Genomic DNA, 24,134 nt, shown 5'->3' on the forward strand with positions numbered 1-24,134 from the left:
AATTTAAGAGATTCGGGTTTCTATGTGTGGAACTAAGCGCTTGGTTACGTAATGAACCCTCGGTTAACTCAACTCGAGTAAACCTTTCGAACATTATCAAGCAAGTTTGTTCGTTCTTCCGTACATATCAGGTACATTATACCATCTACATGTAATCAATACTGCAGTATATTGTTAATGTATGCATTATGTGTTTCACTAGTTGGCGGTCATTGTAGCCTTCCTGAAACTTTTTGTCCCATTCATTTTCGAACTCCTGGTGAAAATAGAAAGTTATCACCCTCGTACAGAATTCAAAGTTACACTTGCAAGGTAAGAGAAAACCATTTTGATTTAACTGTATAAATGTTCAATTTTTTTTTTACAGCTTATAATTTTATTTGTTTAATTCATTTCAGAACAACATTCTTCTATTACGCAAGTTTGGTCGTGTTTATTGTTTCACTCACAAAGGAAGCGGAATGTGCCGACGGACAAAACCCACAGACAAGCACAGTAAGGTTACTGCAAGGGAATAAAACTTTGTTTTGTTTCGTTTTGTTTGAGGTAGTGAGGGTACTGCAACTGATGGTATAAATCAAATCAATCTGGTTTATTTTCATTTCTAGACACCAGGGAAAAACTCCCCAACTACCCTCCCCTCTACTGGTGCCACCGGAGCCACAAATTCCTCCCCTGCACCTTCCAACGCTTCATCTCTCGTCACCTACTGCTGCTGGGAGAATGTGGTGGGGGAGGAGATTTTTAAACTGATCTTGGTGGATCTAGGGGTGTGTATCGCGGTCGGGCTACTCTTCCATGTTGTAAAGGCCATTTTCATAAAAACCAGGACGTGCTGTTGCAAGGTATGCGGCGTTTTGTTCCACGTTACGGCAAAAGTGCATTTGAGGCATGATCGACTGAAATAGTTTTCTTTTACCATTTGCTTGATAACACGAAAAAAGTAAAATAAAATAAATAAAATTAAAAATCGTTTTCCATGATTTTCATTTGACAATTTCCTATTTATTCATGTTTGTCAACTTGCAACTGAAATGTCCAAAAGTAATTTTTACAGTGCCTAAAACCCGAAACTACTTAATAATACAATAGTTCACATTCCAGATTAACTACAGTGAGTTCGCGGTGACATCTAACGTTCTGGATCTGGTGTATGGACAGGGCCTGGTGTGGCTGGCGCTGTATTTCTCACCATTAATGGCGCTGGTAGCCACCGTCAAATTGTTCATTGTATTTTACTTCCGCTATTTTGTGGCACGCTTTGCCAACATTCCGCCCAAAAAAATGTTCCGGGCATCCCGATCTGGCAACTTCTACCTGTTTCTGTTACTGCTGACGTGGATGCTATGTTTCATCCCAGTGGTCTATGTTCTCATCGAGTAAGCTGTTTTCATTGTTACCACATACATACAAAATTGTGTTTAAAACCAATCCAGTAGAACATGGTTACAGCAAACACATTTATAATAAATTTAAACTTACACTAAAAAATTATTAAATAAATTCCCTGCACTGTTAACATTTATTAAGAAATTATCAGATATAAAGAATTAATCGGCCAGTAGGGGATGTTCACTCCTTCATGGCACCTGATCCGGTTCGTGCTTGCACCGCTCCTGATTTGTATTGATTGAATGGACTTCTAAGCTTTTAAATTAACTACTGTTAGTTATCCCCATATACTACCTGATACTTCATTTACAACAAATTAAAGCTGTTCGTTCCAGGTACTTCGTTATTATCGTGATTTACTGTAGATATACTATTCAAATGTTTTTTGCAGGAAGACGCCATCTTGGTACTGCGGTCCTTTTGCGGAGAAAGACAGGGCCTACAAAGTGATAGATCTGTTTGACTCATTGAATGACCTTCCCAGCTGGCTGGACTGGGTCAAGGACGCCATAGACTATATTGCCACGGCCATTGTGATTGTTCCAATCATAGTGGTGCTAATGTAGGTCAAAAGAATACAAAAGTTTGAGTCAAGTATTAAAAGTAAAATAACACAGTAGGCAAATTAAGTTAATGGGACACTTCAGTGTATATTTTTGAACTTTGAATTTTTTTTAATTAATGACTTAGTGTATATACAGTATCATCTTTGCAAGGAAGTTTTTTTATTCATATATCTACCCTTGTTTCAGTCTCCTTGTACTTTATTATCGTGTGAAATCCAGCTCTTATAATGCATTGATTCAAGAACTCCGCAAACAGCTAGTATTTGTGAGTTGTACTTTTATGATTCTTACTTTTTAAGTCTGAACACAACATTATCACAAAACATTATTAATCATCATTTCTATTCAAAAGTTTTAAATTTGTCCGTTTCAATTTTTAGGAAAGAAAAATTGAAAGAAAGAAGGTATATGCCAGGGCCTTATCTGCACCAGGTAACATTTAACTATAACACACAATAACAATCATCAAGGTAAACAAATGGCCATGACAGTTTATACGAGGGTTGATCCAAAAGTAATGTCACAACTTCGATAAAATTTCTACTAGACGACGTAAATCAACGAAATTAAACAAGATCGAAGCTATATTTATTACAAATCAGTCCTGAAAAATCCAAATTAAAATGATTTATACTTTTTAAAATATCGAATTATATACAAAGTGCAATTACGGTAGTCGCCGCACTTAAATAACGTCATATGACGGATACGCGCCGTCATACACTTGAACGCTTACCCTTTGTTTCGTATACAAATATTTGAGATTTACGAACACATTCACACCTCTTTTTATTAGAATTATTGGCACCCATTGTACACTCACTCTATATATAATTTAGTCTTCTGTCAAAATTCTTGAATAGTACCATAAGACAAACTTAAAGTTTCTCATATCGCTGTAACTGTCTAACCGTCTTTATTTTTGGACACCGTCAGACACAAGTGAACGTTTCCGTCCGACCTCCCTTATTCGGTCTTTCTGTCCTTTGCTGATCATTCAGTGACCCATGACCCGCTAAAATCGCTGAAATCATTTATAAACAAGTCTTTTATTTATTTTATCTCCTTTGTATGTCTGATTAATCATCGTAACTGTTTCTACGGGCGATTTCCCCATTTTGTAGCAAAAATGCATCACAGCTCGTTTCAGCGGATATTCTCCATTTCGACATTTCCTTTGTTCAATACAGCAGATTAAAACAACAATGTTTATTATCAAAAAGCAATGACGTCATTTTATTTTTAACTTAATGCTAGAAAATGTCGAAAAATTTTGTCTTTTAAAAATATTGGGCGATTAGATGCTTTTATAGATGCTTTTTAATGCGTTTGTCTTTTCTCATTCTAAGAATTTACACTTTAAAACGTGACGTTTACTTGTGACGCGGCGACACCCCTTATGTTTAATATTTTAAACGTCTATAAAATTAATTTAATTAAACATTATTCAATGAAAATTTCAAGTTTGATTAGATTTATTTTTATGCATCTTTTGGTATAAAATATTTGATAATATGACGCCAAATATTAAAGATATTGACACAGTGACATTAATTTTGGATCAACCCTCGTATGTTGAAATTTTAAGAGTTCATAATTTTAAGGTTCTTTCAGTAAATCTGAATTTGAATGTTTTATTACATTGTTCTGTATGTACATGAATTATATAAATCTGCATATCTTTCAGCCTTTGGCAGCCTTGGGAAAGCCAGTGGATCTGCTGTCACCGGTGAAATGTCAAGGAAAACCAGTGTATCTACCATTACTGCTTAAAACGCACCAATGATCACGACAAATATACACTTTCCAAATTTCCTGACACTGAAGAGTTCAATAAAATATCAGACTTATTTATCAGATCAGCAAAGGAAATTCTTTGCACATTGTTTACTTTGTGTGGAATGCAATTCATCTTGTAGTTCTATGTTAATTTATATAAAATTCAATTATACATCTTATTTTATTCTCTTAGTAACTTTATTGCAGCCATTTACAATCTATCAACATCAAACTTTTTCCCCCAATCTTTGTCCCAGAAAATTCCTTTGTACATACAACAGTATTTTCATGTATAAATAACAATTACAAAATGATGAAAACACATGTAAACAATCACAGAATGGTTATAGCACACATACACACACAAGCTTGTCAGAAAAATTCAAGGTCATGAGCCAGTAAGCAATATTGTCTAAGAGCTTCATTACATGCATATGCATTATTAAACAATCATATACCACAAAAAATATGGGATAACAATTTTCCTTATTGAATTAAATATTAATTGTTAGATTTATTTTCTTTCCTAAGCTCTCTCAAAGTAGCTTAATTCTTTTATTTGTTAATTACATGTAATATGATTTCTGCTTGAAATGAAAAGCAACTGACAAAAATTTGCAAGAAACTTTAACAGAAATAATTTTTTTTTAAAGAAATTTGACCAAGAAGCACAAGCACATATATATACAACACAATTCATATGAAAAATGCTCTGCAATTATGCCCTCGTAAAAGTAATAACAATTCTCTGCTATAAACACTACTTGAGTTTTATGCCAGTAGATGACTAGTCACTCTGATATGTATAGTAAGTGTTCAGATTCCCGATAAAGATTGATAGTACAACTCCACAGAGATAAATGGGAGAAAATAATTATAGCACAGCTTCTGTGCAATGAACATGGATACAATAGTTGGAATATTTAAAACTTCAAGTTTTGGACATTTTCTCATTGCATCAAAACAGAATGATAGGGCAAACAAATATACTCGTACCTGCATTCATTGTACATAGGGGGCAGTGTGGAGAAATCAATATTACCCCCTCTATTATTAAGGAGATTCTTCAAGAAAGAAACTTCAAATGGTGTACTTAAAACTGAGAGGTTTATATTTACACCATAAAACAAGTCATGCAAGGTCTCTAGTATCTTTGTAAACACGAGGAAATAACAGCCACATCAAACAAACAATACAAGCAATACAGAAATCATAAAGCAGTAAACAAAACGTTCAAAGTACAGATATCAAGACAATGAAAAAAAAAATAACTCTATAAACATGGAACAGGATAATTCACATTAAAATCAGAAGCAGTTATCTAAGGTTTCACTAAAAACTTTTGTACATGTATTAATTTTTCTCACACAGTAAGAAATCGGATAATAGTGATGACTGTTATAACATAAAGATTATAAATAATCTGTTCAACTTGATACTAGACAAGTGAGGAGAAACACAAAGACAAGGTTTGCATGAAGTCTCCCCAATCATTCTAAGTGAGCAGTGTTCAATCACCTAGAACAATTTGTTCACTTGCCTGGAACACTTGTCAACAAATGCAAACAAGATCACAGTATATTCTTAGAAAGCTCTTGGTCTGCAATTAAAAAATCTAAACCACAATAAATATCAAACAATGCATTCTCTGTTTCAAGTTGTTTTCATTCATATTTCGATAATATTTCATATTTTGTAAACAAAACAAAAAAGTTCAAGATCTTTCATTAGATGCTGTGGAAAAACCAAACCAATTAAATAACAAATTTGTTAAACCTTGCTTTCAAATATGTTATAACTCCAGATTTTCTACAACATTGAACAAAGTCATTTGTTAGAATAATAAACTTCATTCAAAGTATTTCTCAGAGATTAAATTGTAACGGGGATCAGCCAATCAATATTCATGTACCGGGGTATGTTCTAACTGTAGGACAACATACAACTCACAGAAAGAAGCTATCTACTGTTGGTAGGGGGGCTGAGAGGGTAAAACAACTTAAAGGCAGACTAATTCTCTAGTGACATGAGATGAATTTAACTAAAGGAACACATGGATGGTGTTGATTTCTGTTGTTACTGGATTATCTTCTCTTTGATTGCTTCCAAGCTTCAATTTTCTTCTTGAGATCGTTGGCTGAAATAGAATAACGGTTTATCAAGAAAAATTAATAGCTGAATACTGTAAATCATTTTAATTCCACGGTGTTAAAATTTCACGATATCTCAAAAAGTACCATTTGCGATGGTTTTAATTTCACGCTGCAAGAAATTAATGCAAAATTTCGTATAAGCAATTTAACATTATTAAAAACTAATAATAACATTCACGATGGGTTTAATTTCGCGGAAAATTAATAAATCGCGAACATAGCGAAATTAAAACCATCGTGAATATTTGCCAATCTACAGTATTTAATATGAAGGTCAAATTTATTATTTTCAAATTTTTGTCATTCAACATTGAAAAGCTGATTTTATACACCAGGTTATTATTTTTATTCTCATGCTACTTTGGGATAACAATTAAAATAGCAATTCTAAGAGGATGGCTTGATTGGTTGCTTTGACTGGCAGTGAATATTTTCATCTGCAAACCAATGTTGCTTTGTTTCTTACTTATCATTAAGCACTCTAATCTGACCTGGAATTAGCTGCTCCTCAGTAAGAGGCTGTCTGTTAAATGGGTCGGTCTGAGAGTTCAGTAAATGCCGGGTTATGATTGGTCGATCCATGATGGCACCACTAGGTAAGAGGACAGGATCAGACATTAGGGTGTCCATCAGGGGATCTGAAAAAACAATAAACAAGGGTAAATGTTAGATTAAAAGAAAAAGATGCCATTACACAACATGTTCCAGTTAATTCCAGATTAATTCTTTTAATGCAAAAATTCTCGAAAATAATGAAATAAAGATTTTGTTAATCAGCATGTAGAAGGAACCTGACATGTTTATAAAACCTCTTTTCCCTATCCCATATATCTACTTCAAAATGAATATAGTAAATCATGATATAGTGAAATATTGCACAAGAGTTCAACAACTTGGATTCATTATAATTGTATTCTAACTGAAAGGACTGAAAATTACTATTACATAACTGTGATATTCACTGTAACTGTATAACATCTAAAACTGACCTCTAAATTCCTCAGGTATATCTCCGTAATCTACCTCCGCCTTCTGTTTTTCTACCACAATTTTGTCAACTTTTTCTTGAAGGAAGCGGAACTGTTCTATTTCTACATTTGTCTTAATCATAGCTTTCTGCATCCTGGTGATTGCATCATTGAAAAGTTCATGGCGATAAGATCTCTACAAAGAAGAAAGCAAATTTTTCAATAATGATGAAATTTTCAAAGCAAATCATACAAAGAAAGCATATATTTTTAGTAACCTAGCATAAAACAGACAGGTATCAAAGACACATTTTTCAATAGAAAAAATATGAGATGTATTAAATATAAGATTTGAAATTTTTTTTTTTTAAACATGATAACTAACCTCATCATTGGCAATGGCAGTAGCGAATTCATCACAGTCTAAATGAAGGTAGATATCTGTCAGTCTATTGAGCAATTCCTTTGGCTCCCAGCCATACTTCTCCGGATTTTTCACCTTGAGATTTTTACATTTGGGACCACACAATTGCTGGAGATTGAAGTTCAACATGGCTGCCAGTCGTTCAGCTAGTTCCTAGAAAGGTATAATTTATTGTTAATCATGTTAATGACTCATAATTCAATAAAACATAAGAGAAAGAGTCTATTTCTTCATCTCATATGACTTTTTTAAAACATTACTTTCAATTTTCGACATATTAAGATTTTTATATTTTAATGCCTAAGGTTGCCATCCTAAAATCAATTTTTCAGAGACTTGCTGATCATAACTATGTACTTAGTTACCGTTTATTTAATCCCCAGGAGCAGAGGGATTTTTTCAGGTATTTTCACTATATAATCAATAGGTGAGGTACCCTGGGGCCATAAAATTCACAATTTTGGTAGAGGCACTCTGCTCATCATAACTATATATTTAGTGTTTATTTAATACCCAGGAGCAGAGAAGAAGATTTTCAAAGAATTCATGTATTTTCACTATATCTCATCCATACCCCAGCTGTCCATAAAATTCACAATTTTGGTGCTGCACTCTTTGTCATCAAAACATGTACAATTTTATTTATACCCAGGAGCAGAGAAGAAGATTTTCAAAGAATTCATGTATTTTCATATATTATAGAGCCCCGCCCTAACACCAGAACCCCTGACCCTGGGGCCATAAAATCACAATTTTTAAGGCACTCTTGCTCATTACTATATAATATATAATACATAGAAGAGAAGAAGATAAATTCATGTAACTATATAATCTAGCCCCGCCTTTACCCCAGAACTTTTGACCCTGGGGCCATAAAACACAGCAAAAACATGTACTTAGTTAGTTTATTTATACCCAGGAGCAGAGAAGAAGATTTTCAAAGAATTCATGTATTTTCACTATATAATCAATAGAGCCCTGCCCTAACACCAGAACCCCAATGGGGCCATAAAATGCAATAGAAATTTCATCATAACTATGTACAAGTTAGTTTTTTAATACCCAGGAGCAGAGAAAAAGTTTTTCAAAGAATTCATGTATATATATATATCAGTATATCCCCTTACACCAGAATCCCTGACCTGGGGCATAAAATTCACAATTTTAGTAGAGGCACTCTTGCTCATCATAACTATGTACTTAATTAGTTTATTTAATACCCAGGAGCAGAGAAGAAGATTTTTAAAGAAATAATGCATTTTCACTATATACTTTTTTAGCCCCACCCTAGCACAAGTACCCCTGACCCCAGGGCCATAAATTTCACAATTTTGGTGCCTCATTCTGATTACAATCCTGCAAACAGTGTTCTGCTTGATGTCCTAAAGAAGAAGATTTTTAAAGATTGCTGCCTCTCCCACCCCTCTGTGTTCTGGGGGGCAGGGATCATGAAATTCACAAATTTTGCTCCCCTCTCCCATAGATGCTCTGTGCCTAATTTGGTTGAAATTGGTTCAGTAGTTGCAGAGAATGAAAATGTTCCGGACCGCACGACCTACCTTTGGCTGTCCTCTCTCAGGTGACCTAAAAAATGTTTGTAATAAAAAATAAAAAGAATAGTTTTTAATAAGATAACTAACCTCATCATTGGCAATGGCAGTAGCAAATTCATCCTCTAAATGTGTTCTGTCAGCCTATTGAGCAATTCCTTGGCTGCCTCTACTCCTCTGTGTTCTTCACCTTGAGATTTTTACCTTGGGACCACACAACTGTTGGAGCTGCCTCTGCCACTCCTCTAGAGAGTGTTCATTTGAATTATTTACTTTTATACTTGCAACTGAGTATAAATTATTTAAACATGAGAGAAATACAGCATAGGTTATTTCTCCATCTCATATATTATTTTTCAAATGTTACTTTACAATATTTACAGATTAATATTATCACTTTTTATGTCTAGGACTTTCATCTTATCAATCCTCTGTGTTCTGTATGAAGCCTCCTGGACCTTCTCCTTTGGCTGCCTCTCCCACTCCTCTGTGTTCAGGGTATGGCCTCCTGGACCTACCTGTCTTGGCTGCCTCTCCAAAACATACTCCAATGAGGCATTTTTCATTTAAATATGCTTTCTCCTGAAACAAGAGGCCTACCTTTAGGCTGCCTCTCCCAACTTTCCTCTGTGTTCTGTATGGCCTCCAATTTTGGACCTACCTTTGGCATGCCTCTCCTTAGCACTTAATACCCATAAGCAGGGTTCAAAAATGTATGTCAACTCAGTAATACTGTAAATCACTACCTTTGGCTGCCTCTCCCACTCCTCCGTGTTCTGTATGGCCTCCTGAACCTACCTTTGGCTGCCTCTCCCACTCCTCCGTGTTCTGTAATCAGGAGGCCTACCACACATGAACCTACCTTTACACATTGCACTCTCACACTTCTTATCTCTGTGTTCTGTATGGCAAAATCCTGAAAGACATCATAACTATATAAATAGTTGGCTGCCTCTCCCAGAATTAGAGAAAAGAATCCTCTGTGTTCTATATAATCATTAGGCCACTCCTAACACCTACCTTTGGCTGCCTCTCCACAATTTTGGTGAAACATTCTTGTATGGCCTCCTGGACCTCAGAAGCAGAGAAGAAGATTTTCAAAAAGTTAATGCATTTTCACAATATAATAATCAATAGAGCCTCGTCCTAAGCAGGAACGTAAAATGTCAATTCATCAACATGTTCACAAACTTCACAAACTGTTTACCATTCCTGAAAAAGAGACATTCAAACATAAAATACCTGGGTATACAAGATTACGGTGAACATTTTATTTTGATTATCAAACAAATTTAATACGGTAAAACTCGGTTATAACAAAGTCACTAGGACTGGTGAAATTACTTTGCTATATCTGTAATTTGTTAAATCCGTGTAAGAAATTCATAAAATTTTCATAGTTGGGGATCCAAGAAAACTTCCCTATATCCATGAATTAGCAAATCTGTGTTCGTACTAATCAAGTTTTACTGTATTTTGGTGATGCAAAAGTAATACATGCATTTTATATGTAAATTCTATGCATGATGTTACATGCACAGTATTACAAACAAATAAGACAAACACAAATTGTATCAATTGGGTCCTTACTGAGCCTCCTCTATCATGTTGAGTTGATGTTGTGGAGTCTGCCACATTGACTTAAAGATGATACTGAGATGGTAACGGATGGAAAACTTGTCATAAAATTCATTGCTATTCTCCCTTCCATCTTTTCAAAGATATTGGTTGTACGAACACAGCAAGAAAGTGAAATTCAGAAAACATTTACATGTATTATATTTATATTCTCATCTATCAACATTTCTTAAACTGCCCGTTAGACCCCCTACATGATGGCTGCCTCTCATCCCTGTGTTCTGTATGGCCTCCCATAAGGCTGCCTACTCCTAGTGTTCTGTATGGCCTCCTGGACCTACCTTTGGCTGCCTCTCCCACTCCTCTGTGTTCTGTATGGCCTCCTGGACCTACCTTTGGCTGCCTCTCCCACTCCTCTGTGTTCTGTATGGCCTCCTGGACCTACCTTTGGCTGCCTCTCAAATTCCTGTGTTCTGTATGGCCTCCAACTTTCATGCCTTTAACTCCTCTGTGTTCTGAATGCCTCCTGGACCTCATGATTCTCTTGACAGTCCAAACTCTGCAAAGATGTGTCATTCATCAACATGTTCACAAACTTCACAAACTGTTTACCATTCCTGATTGACATTCAAACATTATCGGTAAATATACATCTGAATAATTTATTCTGGACATTAAAGAAATATTTTACATATAATTTGGTACTATATAAGTAACATGTTATATTATTTGCCCCATATCCCACATAAATCTTAGGCATATGTGAACTGTAATGTAAATTGTTACTGGTTCATTTAAACAACTTTGGGTTCTTACTGAGCCTCCTCTATCATGTTGAGCTGATGTTGTGGAGTCTGCCACATTGACTTAAAGATGATACTGAGATGGTAACGGATGGAAAACTTGTCATAAAATTCATTGCTGGCTCCAGTCGTCTCAATATCTGTTGACAAAAACAACATATACATGTATTATTTTACATTTCTCATTCTGAACTTATGAGCAATTAGACTACATGATGATCATGCCAGGTAAATACTGGTACAGTTGAACTTGGTGTCAAAGTAATGTGGAAGTCCCAACCACTTATTCTTTCAGTATTTTACCCTTGATATCTTTAATCCTCCGATATCTTGAAGTTTTTTCTCAGCCCCATGTTTGAGATAACAAAGTTTGACTGTATATGAGATTTAGTCAATCTTTAAATTATGCAGTTCTACACAATTCTACTTTTTTTAAGAAATTAAATAAAGCATTAGCTCCTTTAGGAAGAGTTTATGTAAACCATTACCTGGGTAGAACTTCATTGGAACTGGTACCAGGTGTTTAAAACTCTTAGCATTAGTTTGTTTAAGGATAGTTATGTACACCATTACCTGTGTAGAACTTCATGAGAGCTGGTACCAGGTGTTTTAGAGCCAGGGGATGAAGTAAGAACTGCTCGTTGAGAGTTCCTGTCCTGCGTTGTACGCTGGGGTTCATAACAAAGAGGACCTCGACAAGCTTGGCTGTCAGGTAGGGGTTCCCTATGTACTCATTGTTACACATCATCACAATCAGCATGTGTATGATCTGCTTCATACAGGGGTCATTCAGGACATCCGGACAAAATCTGAAAGTACCCAAGAAATATTATGTCAGGGCATATCAGGTACCTTCTCATATTAGATAACATAAAATATATGCTTTAATTTAAAACTTTGATATTTTTGAGAGGGCAATGTGTCCAGAGAGATACTTACTTACTGGATGATAAAGAAGGGAAAATCAGCAATGTCTTCTAAGAAGAAATCATATTGACCTTATTGTAATACTTAATATATTGACTTAATGGATGATATTAACTTACTGGATGATAAAGAGGAGGAAATCAGCAATGTCTTCTAAGTAGAAATCAGGAAGAGCTCCAAATGGCATTGGCACATTTCCGGACAATGGCAGAGTTTGACTGAAATAAACACCAAAAATTAGTTCACATTTTTGTGTGAATTGTTTTGAGAAGAACTTTTTTAATGTAATACCAAAACCAGTTAAAAGATTGCAGATAAGAAAGATTTTTATGGAAGAACTAAGGACTTTCTATACCCCATATTCTCTGGGTCTGCGACTTTCAGTAGGTATGTACACACAACACTGTAGAAATTTAAACAACGGCGAAGTAGGGACTCGTCTAACACAGCAGCATCAGCACACAGTTTACTCTTCTGTAATCTCTGGAAAAGTTAGAATGGTTTTAACAGTTATAAAAAAAATATCCAGATAAGAAACACAATTTTATGTAGATTTTAATCTATGTTACATCCAAGAGGAACAAATTGAAAGAAACAGAATGACTAAAATAAATACCAGTAAATGTATGAATAGTTCATGATTGTATAATTTAAACCTGTAGTCAAAAATAAAACTACTGGGTTCAAATTAAAGAATTCAGAAAATAACTGGCAGTAATGAATTAGTGTAACAGTTGTACACGATACCTGAACTTGAGATTTCCACTTCTTCAGCATTTCTTTGTTCCTGGCAGCATTTGGAAACTGACTCCACTGTGACTCTGAATTTTCTAGATCCTCCACCATTCTGTTGAGATCACGAATTGCACGTAGGCGGCGCTGGTATCTCCGGATCGCGGGAATGATTGACAGGTGGTGACAATGTAAGGTCAGGAAAAAGCATTCCGTGGGAAATTTAGGGTCCTGCCAGGGGGGTGATCCTTTGGCTTCACAGAAAGCAAGACATTTACGAGTTCAAATACATGTATTCTCTTATATATGAAAATCACCTTTATAAAATCTCATAGTTTAAGTTTTGCTATTTCTGAAAAATGCTTATACATGTCTACTTACACAACTCCTTGATCCACTTTTCAGCTTGCTGTGGAAGGGCCTTTAATCTGGTCTCTGACTTAATGCTGACTCTGGAGTTTGGATGAAAAGGGTAGTAGGTGTCAACCTGAATAGCATAGGGAATGATATTAATAGCAATACATGACTGCAGACATAATTTTTTTCTTTTTTGTGGGATCATGAATTAAGACTTCAAGTGGTAATGTCTGATATATTAAAGTAAAACTCTCATGAAAATAATTACAAATAATATGCATCATAGAAAAATTTCTTCCACTTCAAAAAAATTCAAAGTGTCCTCAACATGAACATTCTTGTTTAAATTTTGTTCATAAGTACTTACCTTATCAAGAGTAATTTTCACCGATAATTGTTGTAGGACGGACAATAAATTCAGCATGAATCCATCTCCTGCAACATATCTTTCATCCACCTATTAACAAAAGTGAATTAGGCCTGGTTTATTATAGCCTTTATACTTTGAAAGTTTGACATTTGTATGTACATACTATTGTTCAATGCTTGCACAACAACCTGTTATATGCAAATTGTATTGAAATCTTAATATTCAGATAAGATGTTAGATCTTCTAACCTGTATCTGAGATTTCTTGGCATTCCTTTCTAGTGCTGTGGCTAAGTAAGTTAGAGCTAGATCTCTGCTGGGCCCGTTGACTAGAATATTGTGTACGATTTTGAACAGTTCTGTTCTGACATACTCCAACCCATGCTGTAAGGACTGGTGTATCAGTCTAGTGTTATCCGCAGACAGCTGGTGACCTGAGAAAAACTTCTCCACAACTTTTGTCTGAAAAAATATGTGGAATTTAGTCTATATTAGTAAAAAATAATCTTTAAGGAACAAAGAGTTCTCAGTTTTGATAAGTCACTGTTCACAAAAAGTACTCACATTGTCCTCAGCAAATACAGACACACCTAGGAATGGTCCGAGCCAGGAAAGCTTCTCTAACTCCATACCTGTGGCCTGGGTCATAGAGGCTGGGATCCAATTCAACAGCTGTACAGCCTGGTTATACAAAGTATAAAGTACGTTATGGCCAAATAATCCTGATTAATGCATTAATAATAATAAACACTATTACTTTGTGTTCTTTTTTCTGAGTACTCACCAGGCCACATATAGGTCGTGTGCTGCCACTCTTGATTTCACAGAGTTCCGAGAGAACAGACAGAGGTTCCCTGTACTGGTCTGTATCCAGAGACATGGAGTGGATGTGTCGACTTAAGCCTTGTAATACTGGGATAAATACCTGATAAAGAAAAAATGTGTAATACTGGGATAAATATCTGGTAAAGAAAAACCATGTAATACTGGGATAAATATCTGGTAAAGAAAAACCATGTAATACTGGGATAAATATCTGATAAAGGAAATAATAATGAACTAAAGTATGTTTAATGTTCATGTGTTCATCACAATGATAGATGATTATAACATTTGACTAAATATCAAACCAAATATATCGATGATCCCTATTAATTCTAAGGAAATATCAATACAAAGACATCACAGTTTATCAATGAGTGCTTTATTTTGCTTTAGAAATTCATTAGGCATTATCAAGACAATAGAATAAATCCTTAACTTAACTGAAGGATGCACTCAGAAAATTCTTGTAAAATAACTGAATTTGTTTCTGTATAACTTAATATAGATAAAAATGAATATTTCTGACTCACTCTTCTGAAAGTATCTGGGTCATTACATGTAGTTTGTACAAGTTCTGGGAGAAAGCCTCTGGGTAAGTTGTGAGACAATAAGTAGTTCAGAAGTAGAGAAGTACCACCAACAGATCTAGAAATAAACAAGACACTCTCTATGTATAGTTGTCCTAAACGATTCTTGAATAAATTACACATGCAAATACGTATGATATCTCGTAGCACTGAGAAGGAATATTTGTAAATGAAATCAATTTCAATGGAAAATGCCTTCCTTTTTTGACCTTTTCTTACCTAGGTTTTGTTAGTGCTCCCTGTAGAACTAATGCAGTATGGCAGACACACTGTCTCCTGGCGCTGGACAACATCAAGCTTAGTGGAGGAACACTTGCTCTCTAAATTATCAATTCACAATGTAATCATGGGGGATATTTCAAAATTCTTTCCGATATTCATTAAGTCATATTTTCTTTGTATTCAAGATAGCAAAAGCTTTAATAACTGCTTATTCTTTGTTTCTTTTCAGCAAAAACAGGATTTCACTGATAAATACGCAATTATGAATATAAGATCAAAGATAAACATGTTTCTGTACCTTGGGAGCCAATCTTTCCTCCAGTGCAGCTCGATCATAACAGTCCATCAGGTAGTTCATCATTTCTATCTCCTTACATTTCTCTGGCTGATACTTCTCAGAAAACTCTCGCTTTGGTTGCATATCTGGGGACATCATGGTGCTAACTCTACAACACAACAACGGGGACATGAAAGTATGAACATACTACAGAATGTTATGTTTTTGAATTGTTGATCTATTTTTTTTAATTTCTTTGGTTGGTAGGATGCTTTTATCCCTTTTCTTCACAATTTTTGAAATTAAAGATATAGGTATATTCAAACATACGCCCTTGGGCTTGATCCTGGTTTCTTTGGTGATACAGCGTAAGAAACATTAGGTCGGATCTTCAACACGGGGTTTTCAGAAGAATCCCGAATTTTCAGCAGCATTTCCATCAATGCCTGGTTAATCATTTCCTTACTGTCACCTAAAAGAAACATGGAAACACATGAAGATGGCTTAAATAACGAGTGCATTGTTTAAGACACTATACATGATTCATTGTGGTTTGGGCAGATGATCACTATTATGCCAATTATCCAGTTTTAGGCAAATTTGGCTCTGCCTTGCCCAATATGGATTTCAATTTCACACCCTGGGTACCTCTATATTAAGTTATTTAACTTAATATTGTGTAACTAATAACTATGATTAATTATTTATTTTTTTTATCTATTAATATTCAAATCCATATCAGTAAGGATTAGTTACCTCCATCTACAGAATCTCCAAGTTCAGGTATATAGACTGCTTCCTCCCTCTCCTCATTCCAGGACACCAGACACACTCGACCTGCAGCCTCGGTCACCTGTTCTACAGTAGCTTCTGATCCTATACTAGTGTCCTGATGAGTCAAACATAATCATATAAATGAAATACATATTGAGTAAAACTGCAAATGATATTTAAATAACGGTTTTTATTCTTTATATTTACCCTTCTCCTTTTTATCTCAAACTTCATGTCCTGATCATCGACCTCCATTGTCTCTATTCCAGAATCCACATCCATCTGTGATTGAGAACTAAAAGAAAAATGGATTAATGTATTATATAGTACAAATCAAAATCTGTTCTACAAATTTTGTTGACAATTAATCATTGTGGTAATAAAACAATTCAAATTTTGATAGTGTATAGAAGTAATGTATTTTCCAAACATACTTTTTCTCTGAGCACTCAGAATCCATATCCAAGCTTCTTTGAGAATCCGGAGTCACTGGATCAACATTAAGACTACCTGTAAAATTGAAATAAAACAGCATTATCTTCCATTCCAAGAGCTACTTATTCAAATATCTTACATATTGCTTTCAGATTAACAATAACTCCATCAGCTGTTTGTAGTAACATACTTGGGGGTGTACTGTTTGTTCGAGATGGGGTGGTCTGCGAGTCCGAGGCCTGGCTTGATCCACCACTAGCCTGTGATGACTGACTTGGAGAGCTTTGAGTGCACCAGCAAGTCTGCGACGCCGAATCTAAACAGACAAATGTTTTATATACAATTCCCGTATGCAAAAAATCACTTGGTGGGGAGAAACCTAGCATTGGTCAATCAACTACCTTTCACTCCCTAATTCTAGACACATTCTGTATCCAATATGTATAGTTTATCCACCTCCCAACCGTTTATAGCAAGTCGCTTGAAGTGAATTTTCAGATGGATAAAATATACAGATTAGTTCAATAATGTGTCTAGAATTAGGGAGTGAAAGGTAGCTGAATCTAAACAGACAAATGTTTTATATATAATTCAAGTTCAGTATTTGAAGAATATTTCAAACTATGGAAAAGGGAATACAGAGGAAAATGTGTTGGAGAAAACAACACATTACAGTGTTAAGAAGTTTAAATACATATTCATTTCATGATGTAAAAGATAAAATAAATTATTGATTGTTTGTTTGTTTTTTTATCACAAACAACAAAAGGCATGTGCATGGTGATTTCAAATCCCAAATCCAGTTATTTTGCACTCACCTCATCAGGAGTTAATTCACTCATTTTCTATAGTTATATAAAATATGTTAATTTTTTGAAAATATTAAAATGAAAATAATCTGGTCTCGATAATAAACAAATCAGCTGTCATCATCTGCTTCATTCTTTTTCTCTGTTTTCTATGTAGAAATCATTCACTACGTCATTCATGACCCGGAAGTATTCGATAGCGATCTTAATCATTTCCGTGATTGTGAAAGGTTTATTGAACGACAGTTTATGCAAGCATCAAAACAACATTGAATATTTCTCTGGCAAGGATGTAGTGTTGGCAGTCACAACGATACAAGCACATGTTTATCTTGGCTTGCAACTACGAAAATAGAAGAAATATGTAGGTATTCAAGTAGTCATTTAGGTAACAAGCCAAAAATATTGAAATTGGAATCATATGCTATTTAAATTTTACATTGGGGAAATCCATCCCCACACTGCACTGTTGGCTACATAAGACTTCTTATTTTTAATCAGGTTCAACACAACCTTTTGGTTTAGCAAAAGCTTGAAATTGCTATATAGATTTATCAACAACTAGAACAACTAGGTCCAGCAAGTTGAACTTTTTTTATCCCAAGAATTGTTAAGTCAGAGTCGGATACTTTCTACTATAATGGTATCAAGGAGTGGAATTCATTTCCAGATGAGATAAAATCCATCAAAAACAAAGCTTTTTTCAAGAAAGAATTAAAAAAAAACACCTTTTATTTAAAATGTGCTCAATATCTGAAAAGGAGTTTTTATTCTATTAGCTTCCTAAAACATATATATTGTCTTATTTATTTATGTTGCTTATTTATAATTTTATGCATAAAATTTATGCTTTAAATTATTACGCAAGCCAATTGATAATTATTATATTGTAGGAACATAATTTACTATTACGAATTTATGAGTACCACAATGAGCCATTGGAAATAAGCACATTATTGCTTTCTTGGAGCGTGATCTTATAGAAATGTCTCTCGAGAGTGTAAAAAGGGGAGGTAACCAGCACATCGTCCATAAAGATGAAGATATACTGAATTAAAGCTTTTCCTCAGTATCTTGTTTTTTATGATAATGCCTGTGTTACATTCAATTCAGTATTCACCCTCTTCCTGATTTACATTTTGTCCACGTGCCAGGGGGATTATGTACTAATGGGCAAATTTCTACTTATGAACTTGAAATATACAAAGAGTTGTGCCTTATCTTTAGCATAAGTTGTAAACATACTGTTGTAATTCAGAATGAATATAAATGCAATTTTATACAGTACTTGACAAAACTGTTCTCTGCTTTTTGTAAGACTGGTCATAGACAAAAGGCTTAAATTGCGATAGTAATCCGTCCGTAAAAATCTGTCTGTTTGTCTGTAAACAATTTTTCAAAACTACTTCTCCTACTTTTTTTTATTTCAATATAACTTGCAGGGGGCACACAAGTAGACTACACAAGATATATAATTCTGTATATGGTTTTTGATTTCGGTGACAATGATGTTGCTGTTGTTACTAAAAATAGAAATTTCTGACTGAAATTGTTTCAAAATGCAGACTCCTCCTACAGTTTTGGTCTGATTTCAGAGATAACCTGGCACACAAGGGATGATTACACTAAGATACAACTTAATCATCATTAAAAGGATTCCATCACCATTTGGCGTTGTTAACCGAAAAATAGAAGCATTTCTTAAAATTGTTTCAAAATGCTACTCCTCCTCAGCCATTCGACTTCTGATTTCAATATAACGTCAGCACACAAATACACAAAATTCCAATTGGTTGAAAAGTTACATGTGCTAAAAACACCTTTTGTAAAAATATGAAATTTCTGTGAAATTGTTTCAAAATATATAAAACAACATAAGTGATGGTTTGATTTATATAACTTGGCACAGGAAAGCAACTGTCAAAGAACACTTCGTATATGCTGACTTTGATGAACAACCATGCCTTGGTTACTAAAAATATAAATTTCACACTGATCAGTTTGTTAGTGTGATTATAACTATAATTTGGCATGCAAGTAGACTACACTAAGAACTAAAGAGCTTAATTAAAGGTCATAAAAGGTATTCTATTTGCAACACAGTCACTGTTGTAGCTGTTTCAATGAAAATTCCCAACTGTTTTTATATGAGTACTTTGTCTTAACTCCTTGCCATACAATATAAAAAAGGGGTAAGTACAGCTTCATGGTCTCGGATTAAATTGCAAGTGCTGTATATTTTTATAATTTTATTTAAAAACTATCAAAAATACCCAATTATCAAATTTTCTTCAATATCATTTGACATTATTATTCATTTCTGAAAAAAGTACCAAACAGTTCATACTTACAAACTATTTTCCATTTGAATATAATTATTCAGGCAGTGGTTGTGTGGACCAGATCATAAATTTATCAGATTTTACCTAAAATTTTCTCTTAAACAGGAGCAATGCAGATGGTGATGACCACAACATGTGGGTTTATCCAGCTCTATCTACCAATGGGATTCTATAAACCCATCAAAAGGGATGGAAAACCTCCCAATTTTTGGAGAAACATGATTTTAGTAGGCACTATGAGGTAAGATTCTATACTTAATTTTTTTTCTGTATTTTAATCTTGACTATATTGTAGGAACATAATTAACCATTTGAGAAAGCAATGTGGAAAATAAACAAGCATATTCTGTAGGATATATACATGTAGCACATAAAAAGCGCAGATCACACTGATAAGGTCTAACCTAGTGGAGCAGTGATCTTTAATTACTCTAGAGAGTAAAATCACATAGAGGGGAGGTCGCTGGGTAAAATTTCCATCATGGATGAGTACGAAAACTCTTGGTTTGAGTGGATTTGAATTCGTGGATGAAGAATTGCTTAGTAGTTATATATGTAACATTTTACATCTTCAGTGCCTTCACATCTTCCGTAAAAAACAAGTACATCCTGTCCACACAAACAAAAGGGAACCCAGCTGTACAAGAATGGGTAATTTTGATTGTAACTAAACTTTTAAGGTCAAGATCTGGCGGAGTAAATGAGAGATTTGTGCCTACAGATTTATCCGTCCGATTTTTTTTTTTTTGAGAAATAAATTCTTTATTGAGCTTTACAACTCTCTAACTTGGTCAAATAAGGTGTTTCGGACAAAAGGGTCCTTATGGCATTCACCCACAGATAATTTGTAGGTAAACGGTGTGCAGTATTTTAAACTGTCATTTTCAATGAAAATTTAAGAAAACCAGTCAGTGAATTATGGGAGTTTTCCTTTCATATTCGGTTTCAAAGGAAATTATCCAATTGCTCATACAGTCTCACAGAAAGTGCGGTAATTAGTATGTTCATGGTAACCGGTGTTTAAATCAATATCAAATTTAATCTAGATCAAAGGTTTACTTTTCATATGATTTCAAATTGAAAAATGACATGAAAATACTCTCTATTTTCCCATAAATCTGCTAAAGCCGTCAAAGTACAGAGTGAAAAAGAAACTGTTGAAATTGATTATGACGTCATAACCATCTAGCACCAAAAAATTAGGTCAAGTTATAGCAGAATTATTGAAAAAGATTGCTTATCGGAGCATGAATTGTAGGCTCTCTGTTGGCCCAATTTGGATATTCATATGATCAGACCCACAGAGTGCCATTTTTGGTAACTGGTATACAAAGTTATCTGGCTTGACTTTGAACCATATTATGACCATTTAATGGTCAATATATTAGAATTTATCTGTTAAACAGGAGCAATCTGCAGATCTCTCCACAACATGTGGGTTTCATATCTCTCTACCAATGATTCTATAAACCAATCAAATGTGCAGTGACCTCCTAATTTTTGGAGAAAAGATTTTAGTAGGTCAATGGTCAGATTTTACCCTGTTTAAAAATTTTTTTTTATTTTGCATAATTTAGAGAGACTTTGTTTTCTTTAATTTTTTTAAATTGAGAGAGAGAGAGAGAGAGAGAGAGAGATAGAGAGATTGGAGAGAGACAAATAATTCGAAGGTATTTATATTGACAACAATATACGAAATGTACACAGACAAAACAATTTTTATGTTGTATAATGCTGACTTATGCAATCAATGTTCTAATTAATTTTCTATTCTATTCAGCCTTACTTACTTATTTTACTTGTCTTTAATCTAGATTCTCCACTGTTGTCCTGGGTCTCGTGGCTCTGAAGTATGTGGCAGTATCTTTCACAGAGACAGTCAAGAGTTCTGCCCCTTTGTTCACGGTGTTCATCTCACAAGTCCTGATGGGGGAGTACACAGGGTTCTATACATTCCTGTCACTGATTCCAGTCATGGGAGGCCTGGCCCTCTGTTCAGCTTATGAAATTAGTTTTAATATACAGGGATTCATAGCAGCACTTGCCACAAATTTAACAGAATGGTAAGATGTCGGTCCTGATTTAAAAACAGATGTATGCTGGAATGTTCAAGGAACATCTGTCATGAAATATTCAGTTTTGCTCAAAAAACTACTGTTTGATTGTTTGTGATGAGTTCATGTTCACTGAATTGAACATGTTGATATAGTGAACAAAATGTCTGAACCTCTGAAACAATTTGTTAGATTTAATCATTTTATAGTCAATGTTTTTTTTTCTCTCAACATTTTAGTTACACTTTATGAGAACAAACTATTGTCATTATGTATGGATTGATCTTTTTCAGTATGCAGAATGTATATTCGAAGATATTGATTAGTGGAGACAAATTTAAATATACGTAAGTAAACCAATGATTTTTTAATTTAAAGCCAAAGGGTAAGTCATAAATTTATATTCTAATAATCTTTTAAGCTTTTGCATGTATGACAGGTCAAAAGTCAAAGTCAGAAATTCATAAAAATACAAAATACAAATTGCAAATAAAATTTACAAATGATAGCTAGAAATTTACATTACAACTCTTTTTGACCAAAAAAAACAAACCCTTATTGATTTTGAGGTCAGTTCAGCAATACCGTGAGGCTATATAATGCCTTGGTAAAAATTTCACAGAACAACTGATTTCTTTTTAGGCCTGTGACTGTGAGACGTCTGTGTTTAGGACAACACTGGTTCTACACAGGCACAGAGACATATTTGTTTCAGATTTAATGCTTCGTGTTTTGTGCTATTCCCCTGATATTATGTCTGATGTGGTTTATCCATTTTGTTTTGTAGGCCAGCAGAACTTCAGTTCTATACCAGTATATCTTCAGTCTTGGTGCAGATTCCAGCCTGTTTCTTTCTGATAGACTTTGACAAGGCTGAAGCCTCCATGAATGGGATGATGGCTACAGCTCTTATAGCTAATGGAGTTTTCTTTCATTTTCAAAGTATATCAGCATATGTCTTGATGGGCTATATATCACCTGTTACTCATAGGTAAGGAAATATATATTTATTACAATATTGATGAGCTTTAGAGAGAGAGATTGAAATTTTCTGTGAAGAATTTCATATTTGAGTTATTTACCTTTGATTATCATAACGTTGCTAATACTGTAAACCAACTTTTATTCGCGTGCGAGAAATTTTCGTGAAGTTCGCGAGAGCCTCGTAATCACGAATATTTCTCGCCGTGAAATGGTCAATTAAGTCTCTGTGTCTATATTAACTACGGATGGGATGATGGTTAAAAAGCTTAATCGCGAAAATTAATCCTCGCGAAGTAGTATAACACCTGGTAAATTGTGATATAAAGTCGTGCTTAAAAGATTAAAAATAAAAGTTGGTTTACAGTATTTTCTCATTACCATACTATTCCTAACGTCTAAATCTTACAATCTTCCAGTGTGGCTAACACAGTCAAGAGGGCATTCCTGATCTGGATTTCTGTGATATTATTTGGTAACCCTGTGACATTCCTGAGTGGACTTGGTACTGTTATAGTTACCATAGGCGTACTGATGTACACTAAAGCCAAGGAATACGACCATAATCGACGAGAGCTCCGCGACCACTACCCCCGTGATACAGAGCCCTCACATAAAGAAGTCTAACATAGAGTTGTCATCACATAGAGAAGTCTAATGTTAGTGTTATACACTGATTCAATTCAGTTGTTATTGTTGTAGACATTTTATCAACCATTTACTGTTGTTCAGAGCATCATATCATATCCATTGAGTATTGTAAAAATTTGACAGAATAGAGGAGCATTATTTTGAATTATGATATTATTTAAATACATGTAACATAGTCGTAGGATAGGTCATTTCTGTCTTTCTCAAAAAATATTTGAATTTTGAGAGGATCAATTTCTGTATTCTCATTTTTTTTCTGATTCCCTACAGTCTGATATTCAAAAGATAAGGGACTGAAATGTTCTATTATTTCATTTATTCTGTTTAAGCAACAAAAAGAAATAGCCAATGCAGAAATTGCTTTTAAGATATAATAATATGGTATTATGAATTTGATTATTGCTCTATATTTCTATGTAACTTTAATTGTGATGTTATTAAGTTCTTTTTATTAAATTTCTAAAGTACATGTACTGGTAAATATGAAGACCACTTTAAGAATAGATATTGCAGCATTGTCTTTTTTTTGGTTTACTTTTCAAGGATGCATACATCATCAACATCATATGTGTTGCTTCA

General features: G+C 34.3%; 2 protein-coding genes and 1 pseudogene across 2 annotated transcripts in view; 2 read left to right on the forward strand and 1 right to left on the reverse strand.

The window, feature by feature from the left end:
* The window catches only part of LOC134252043 (transmembrane channel-like protein 3), a 17,109-nt gene extending 13,193 nt beyond the window's left edge, over nt 1-3,916 (forward strand). Inside the window, exons 25-32 of the mRNA XM_062734464.1 lie at nt 203-312; nt 399-495; nt 609-845; nt 1,105-1,379; nt 1,784-1,954; nt 2,145-2,223; nt 2,339-2,390; nt 3,646-3,916. Coding sequence (XP_062590448.1) covers nt 203-312; nt 399-495; nt 609-845; nt 1,105-1,379; nt 1,784-1,954; nt 2,145-2,223; nt 2,339-2,390; nt 3,646-3,731 — 1,107 coding nt within the window. The 3' untranslated portion in view covers nt 3,732-3,916. The remainder of the gene's footprint in view (nt 1-202; nt 313-398; nt 496-608; nt 846-1,104; nt 1,380-1,783; nt 1,955-2,144; nt 2,224-2,338; nt 2,391-3,645) is intronic.
* LOC134252044 (ubiquitin conjugation factor E4 B-like) lies at nt 3,793-17,707 on the reverse strand. The gene is given in 31 exon segments (XM_062734465.1): nt 3,793-5,874; nt 6,382-6,528; nt 6,880-7,054; nt 7,244-7,435; nt 9,037-9,119; nt 9,433-9,516; nt 9,631-9,748; nt 9,853-9,906; nt 10,040-10,044; nt 10,752-10,851; nt 10,934-11,027; nt 11,227-11,353; nt 11,787-12,022; nt 12,260-12,358; nt 12,496-12,623; nt 12,888-13,126; nt 13,254-13,359; nt 13,597-13,686; nt 13,848-14,060; nt 14,163-14,279; nt 14,383-14,523; nt 14,954-15,068; nt 15,230-15,330; nt 15,531-15,678; nt 15,840-15,981; nt 16,266-16,398; nt 16,491-16,578; nt 16,718-16,793; nt 16,909-17,010; nt 17,013-17,034; nt 17,537-17,707. Coding segments are annotated over 31 exon segments (3,552 nt in total). The 5' UTR covers nt 17,561-17,707; the 3' UTR covers nt 3,793-5,821.
* Nucleotides 17,708-18,167: 460 nt separating this feature from the next.
* On the forward strand, nt 18,168-23,916 carry LOC134252045 (solute carrier family 35 member E2A-like; annotated as a pseudogene).
* The last annotated feature ends 218 nt before the right edge of the window (nt 23,917-24,134 follow it).

Source organism: Saccostrea cucullata, unplaced genomic scaffold (genome assembly GCF_032062105.1).
Source record: "Saccostrea cucullata isolate Sc308-1 unplaced genomic scaffold, CSIRO_AGI_Scuc_v1 ctg6, whole genome shotgun sequence".
Classification (NCBI taxonomy): domain Eukaryota; kingdom Metazoa; phylum Mollusca; class Bivalvia; order Ostreida; family Ostreidae; genus Saccostrea; species Saccostrea cuccullata.